This window comes from Pinus tabuliformis, chromosome 5_2, assembly GCF_031772625.1.
Source record: "Pinus tabuliformis cultivar Carrire ecotype Pingquan chromosome 5_2, CPIR1, whole genome shotgun sequence".
In the NCBI taxonomy this organism is placed as follows: Eukaryota; Viridiplantae; Streptophyta; class Pinopsida; order Pinales; family Pinaceae; genus Pinus; species Pinus tabuliformis.
Window position 1 is genome coordinate 247,756,682 of NC_142306.1, and position 5,770 is coordinate 247,762,451.

General features: G+C 29.1%; 1 protein-coding gene across 1 annotated transcript; it reads left to right on the forward strand.

The window, feature by feature from the left end:
* Positions 1-860: 860 nt before the first annotated feature.
* Positions 861-2,211, forward strand: LOC149158469 (subtilisin-like protease SBT2.5). Its single transcript, XM_089436232.1, has 3 exons — positions 861-1,322; positions 1,567-1,708; positions 1,849-2,211. The coding sequence occupies exons 1-3, from the start codon at positions 1,231-1,233 to the stop codon at positions 1,912-1,914; spliced, it is 300 nt and encodes a 99-aa protein (XP_089292358.1). The 5' UTR covers positions 861-1,230; the 3' UTR covers positions 1,915-2,211.
* The last annotated feature ends 3,559 nt before the right edge of the window (positions 2,212-5,770 follow it).

Here is a 5,770-nt window from a genome sequence, read left to right on the forward strand (position 1 = left end):
CTTAATGTGATAAATCCAAAAAAAAACTCTACACAAATCTTCTGACATTAATTCATTTGAAAAGACAGTAAAAAAATCTTAATGTGATAAATCCAAAAACAAAACTCTACACAAATCTTCTCACACAGACCTCATTTTAGAAATGCAAAATATTTTTCACCTTTTATAATTATATAATATACAATTGTTTTACCATTTTAAAATATTGTCTGGCAAATATTCTTTAACTATTTAATTTTCTACATTATCACAATAACCATAATAATATAAAATATAAATTATATTTATATTTATATTAAAATTTTGAAGATCAAAATGTTAAAAATCTTTTAAACATTTTATCTTTATTAAAATAAAAATTATAATACAAATTAGATTAAATTTTATTATAAATAAAAATAAATTAAACATTCTATTTTTCATCAAAACAATAATAATAAAAATAAATTAAAATTTATTAATAAAACGTGGATAAAAAAATTATTATAAATTAACTCAGATTTATATTAAAAGTAGACTCTATCAAATTTCTTTGAAAAAAAACTTTACATCTTCAGGACACTTTGAAAGATCTAATATCCCGGTCAATTTTTAATAATTAAAATTAAATTAAAATTTATTATAAATAAACTTAGATTTATATTAAAAGGTAGACTGGATCAAATTTTGTGTAGACTGAGGGCTAAGCTCTTCCAGTCAACTTTTAATAAATGCAAAATACATATAACCCTAATCCTCACATTCACAGCACAGTACACGAGCACACTGATTCACACATAACACAATTTACAGTGAAGTAATGAATACTCGTAACAAACTTCACCAACCATGAAACCAGTTTATTAGAATTTAATAACAAATAAAAAAACTACCCGTGGTTTGACACAGATCAGGGCGGTAAAGCTTAACATCTGAACCATGTATTATAAATAAACAAAAGAGTAGATACAAACTATACTTTTTTTACTTACAAATGTCAAAAGCATAAACAAAATATCGTCGGATCCAAGGAGGCGTTTTTGTCTTATGCTCTGCCACCACCACACTTGGTCCTGCCACTTCTCTGCCACTATCAAGATCCTTCTCCACTCCTTCCTCCTCTGCCCAAATCTTTATACAAACAACCACAGCTGCACACACAGCCACCCAAATCTTCCCCACACACAGTGTGGTACTGTAAGAGGGAGAGCAGAGCAGAGGCGAGGCGAGGCGAGGCAAGGCTGCTAAACCATGGGACCTAAAAACACAGCCACACGCTCTTCTGATGTATACCTGGTGATGATGGAATTTGATCCAGAATACGATCGTCTCAGGCGTGACAGGTATACTCAACCTTCCTTTATATCTTCAACGCAACCCTAACGATTTTAGAATAATTTCACTCCAAACTGTTGCTGCAGCTTTAATTGCACTCGGCCAGCGTCTACCATACGGACACGCATGTTTCTACATGTTGTATATACATTAAATATATGCAGTGATATATATAAAAGATATATAGTGTGGTTATAAGTCTAGGTCTAAGTCTCCTCCTCCTTATTGATTTGTGTACATAAATGGGTGCAGGAATGCAACCAGTGAGCTTGAAAAGTATGTGAGCAACAAGCATGACGTTTTGCTGCAGAGAGCACTGGAGCCTGGGACTTATAAAAAGTGTTTCTCATGGGTTATTGTGGATGGCTTTGCTGCTGAAATCACATCTGACCAGGTGCTCTAACTATCATGCATTTTCTCTCTTAATCCTCCCATGGCCCATTTCTTGGTTTAGTTTTCTGAGCATTGGGTTTCAGATCTAGCATTTTTTTTCTCATATTTTACTAACCAGGCTGTGGGAATTTCACTGGGTAGGCTGAAACGCTGAGATCTGCAGATGGAGTTAGGGTTGTTGAGAAGGATCGAGAGATCGGCCTCTAGGGTTTCACTGCTGCATAATACCAGTATAGCTCTAATTGGTTTCATTTCGTATTATTGTATGGCAAGTATTGAAACTGCCAATTTTGGGGATCTGTCTAGGGTTAGATCTACGATTATTTGATATTTTTGATCAGTATTTGTGACAATGTCAAATTGCGGAAGTCCAGCTGAGATTTATAGGCTGGGAAAACTCGTATATGTATTAATATATTGTCTGCAGTGCAGTAACTATAGGGCAATGCAAAATGCCAAAGTTCTGAGAACACTGGTATGTATAAATATATATTGTCTACTTAATATGCAGTGCAGTAACTATTGGGTAATCATGCAATCAATAGTTTATGAGCGTTCTTTGACTGTAACTGAACTTACTGTAGTAACTGTAATCATTAGATGAATTATTAGCATGATTGGAGCCCAAATGTCAATTTTGGCTCATGAAGGTAAGGTTCTGCGCACGGGACAAATCTCATACTGAGACAAACTGTCCATGATAGAAAAATCTGTTCATCTTCACACAGTCTGTTAGTTAGTTTATCAAACTATGGTTACCTAATTAATAATAACCAATTTTGATCCCAAATGTTGTAATACTTATTTACTCATAGAATATTTGCACAGTAAAATCGTGGGTTTAATCGAACTCAGGTAGGACAACGCAGGAAAGATACCTAATTAATAATAACCCATTTTGATTCCAAATGTTGTAATATTTATTTACTCATAGAATATTTGCACAGTAAAATCGCGGGTTTAATCGAACTCAGGTAGGACAACGCAGGAAAGATGAATACGTGGGTACTGTGACTTGAACAGTAATCTATGTCTGGATAAAACTGGCATTTTTTCCGGAGATAAGACTTGGTGAGGCGCATCGTATGGCTATAATAAGAAAGGATTGGGACTACACTTAAAAATGCTTTACGTGCAAAAGAAAAATACTGCGCTGTTCTTTTCATATATGGGAAAAACCTAACTCTTTTTACTTTTTCTCTATATTACCAGAATATTAAAAATACATACAGATAAATTTGTCTGGTTGGATCTCTTCTTAGATTTTGGAATCTTAAAATTTATGATTAATATTATAATTATTTTGTTGGATCCTCTTTAGATTTTGGAGCTTTAAAATTTTATGTTTAATAATTTATTTGTGTAGTTAATAGTTTGCTTTATTTTTATAAATGAATGATCTGAAATATGTTGGGGAATGGAAGAATTTTCATTAATCAGTGCAGTTGGCTAATTCTCTGTAAAATCCAAGACTCCTCATAGTTAAAAGTTTTTTCTGTATAATGGTTTATGTTATTTGTGCAGTTTGCTGATTCTTTGTAAATTCCAAGGCTCCTTATAGTTAAAAGCGGTTCTGTATAATGGTTACTGGCCAAATGTGAAAAGATTATCTGTCACATCCTTTTATAAATGAAAGATCTAAAAGATATTTGCTAGTTGAAAAATTTTTGTTATTCAGTTTACATTATTTGTGCAACTATCCAGTTATTTGTGCAGTTTGTTAATTCTTTGTAGTTATCCAGGGTTGCCCCTAAATCAAGATAGACCTGTCATAAAGTTATTTATTAAATGATATTCTTCTTATATATCCATCCTCTTCATATTAGTAGGACTGAATCTAATGTTTTTAATCAATTTTTATGTATTTTCTGATTCTCTTAGAATATAATCAATATTAGTATTATATTAATTTTATATTTAATATTTAAATTATCTCTGGGTTTAAATGCACTTAATGTTATTATAGTATATATGTAAAATAGAGTTGTTTTTCCCTTCTTAGTTCAGATAAATTTGCTTTTCTTTTTTGAAATTTCAGAAAGAACTAGATAAGTTTTTTTATTATATTTTATTAATAATGTTAATTTATTTTTATTATTTTTTATTAATAATGTTAATGTTGGTAAGGGAAAATTTGTTTTAATATAAATTAATATTTTTAAATGAAAAAGGTAGGTAGAAATAAAATGATGGAGACTTTTGTTAAGAAAGTGAGTAAAATAGTGGAAAATGATGTTTATTATTGTTTTTAATAAATAAAATAAAGTAGAGTAAATATTTTTTAAATATTATTTTTATATTTAATTATAATGGAAATAGTAGTACTAAAATTATTATATTTTTTTAAAGAAAAAAGTGGAAGAGTGGTTGGATTATGAAACTATGAAAAGTTATTCTTATATTATTAAGAGTAGGAGTTGTTGTGCATCCTCAACCTCTTCTATGTCACAATTTTTTTAAATTTTCTTATTATAAAGTGTTGTTGAGTTAGTTTAGCATTTGTTCTAATTTTGACAATATTCATTTTGTTTATTAAGATCAAGTTATCATAACAATAGTTTTAATGATTAAATTAAGATTTATAAAATTTAAATATAGTATTCAACATCTTTTATTAGTAATTTTATTTTGATTATAAATTTTATTTTTAATTTTTTTTATTATTTGTAATTTTATTGTTAAGCTTTATGCTCTAAGAATTAAGTCAAGCCTCAAAATATATGTTAAGTCTATGGTGGCTATTCTTCATCCTATAGGTAATAATAAGAAGCCTATATTTTATCATCTTGAGCACTTTGTACTTGTATATTGCAAAAATTGAATCATGGATTTATATTCTATGGATGTACATCTAGCTCCATTGAATAGAATGGTGTAAGAGAGAGTGCATTTCATTTTAATATTATAGGTTATAAAATATTTTTGGATTTTCTCAATTTTATTCTTAGAAATTTCATGAAGTGTTATAAGACCAAATTTCAAAACCTTAAATAATATCTAGGATATCTAAAAGTGATGAAAATAAGTTTCTTATCAGAATTCTAGAGTAAAAAATTTCTACCTTTTCTTTAGGATTATAATAAGATTTAAAGCACTCATGTGTTTTTTTTTCCAACACAATGGTCCCTCAAATTGATACCTTCAAGTACTTGTAAGATAACACCTCTTAAAGGGTGCTATCACCATGTAAAATAGAAATAAATTATTTTCTTATATTATTTATCATAATCTTGATTTTATTGATAATAATAGAAAATTCTTAATTTTTTGCTAAATTGTTGAAAGGATTTGAGTTGCTTGTGTACATCTTTAATGTTTTTTTTGCAAGTAGAACAATATCATCAACATGTACAATAACAACAATGAGTTTGACCATCCTAATACATCTTTCATGCTCTAAACATTATTCATTTTTTTTAATATAGATGTCAAAAAGTCTGGGAAAATATGGCACCCTTTCTTAACACCATTTAATGTGTATAGGTCACTTAATGTGTATAGGTCACTTTTTATATTGCATGGTAGTAATATCTTTTTGTAGATCCCAATCACAAGTTTATAGAAAGAGGAAATATTAGTAATTTTTTTTTTGTAGATCCCAATCACAAGTTTATAGAAAGAGGAAATATCAATTTTCTTCCATTCTTTTTCACTGCTTTTCTCTAATCACAGTGTTAAATGACTTTATATAATCAATGAAACAATAGGTGAGACGTCATTTTCTTATGTCTACAATCATAAACAATAACCTTAAGGGTGGAAAGGTGAATGGTTGCATCATGTTCATTACTAAACCTTCTTTACCCTTTGACCCTTTTATTATCATTTTTAAGAAATTGAGTAACTTTTAATCGAAGAACCAAGCCATATTATTTTGCTAAAATAAAGCCAATTGTGATATATATATTTTTTAATTGCATGGGTCATCCTAATATATGAATTTGAATATTCGGGAAAAATTTTTGAAGGAGCCTTGCTTAACAAATTGATTGAAAAATGTTTAATATGAGGTAAAAAGATCAAGCTCCTAAGTTTTAAGGTCTTGGCTTGATATTTTTCAATG

Coding starts and splice junctions, on each gene's coding strand:
- LOC149158469 (XM_089436232.1), top strand. CDS start 1,231: ATGGGACCTAAAAACACAGCCACACGCTCTTCTGATGTATACCTGGTG. Junction 1,323..1,566: donor GATCGTCTCAGGCGTGACAG/GTATACTCAACC, acceptor AAATGGGTGCAG/GAATGCAACCAGTGAGCTTG. Junction 1,709..1,848: donor CTGAAATCACATCTGACCAG/GTGCTCTAACTA, acceptor TTCACTGGGTAG/GCTGAAACGCTGAGATCTGC.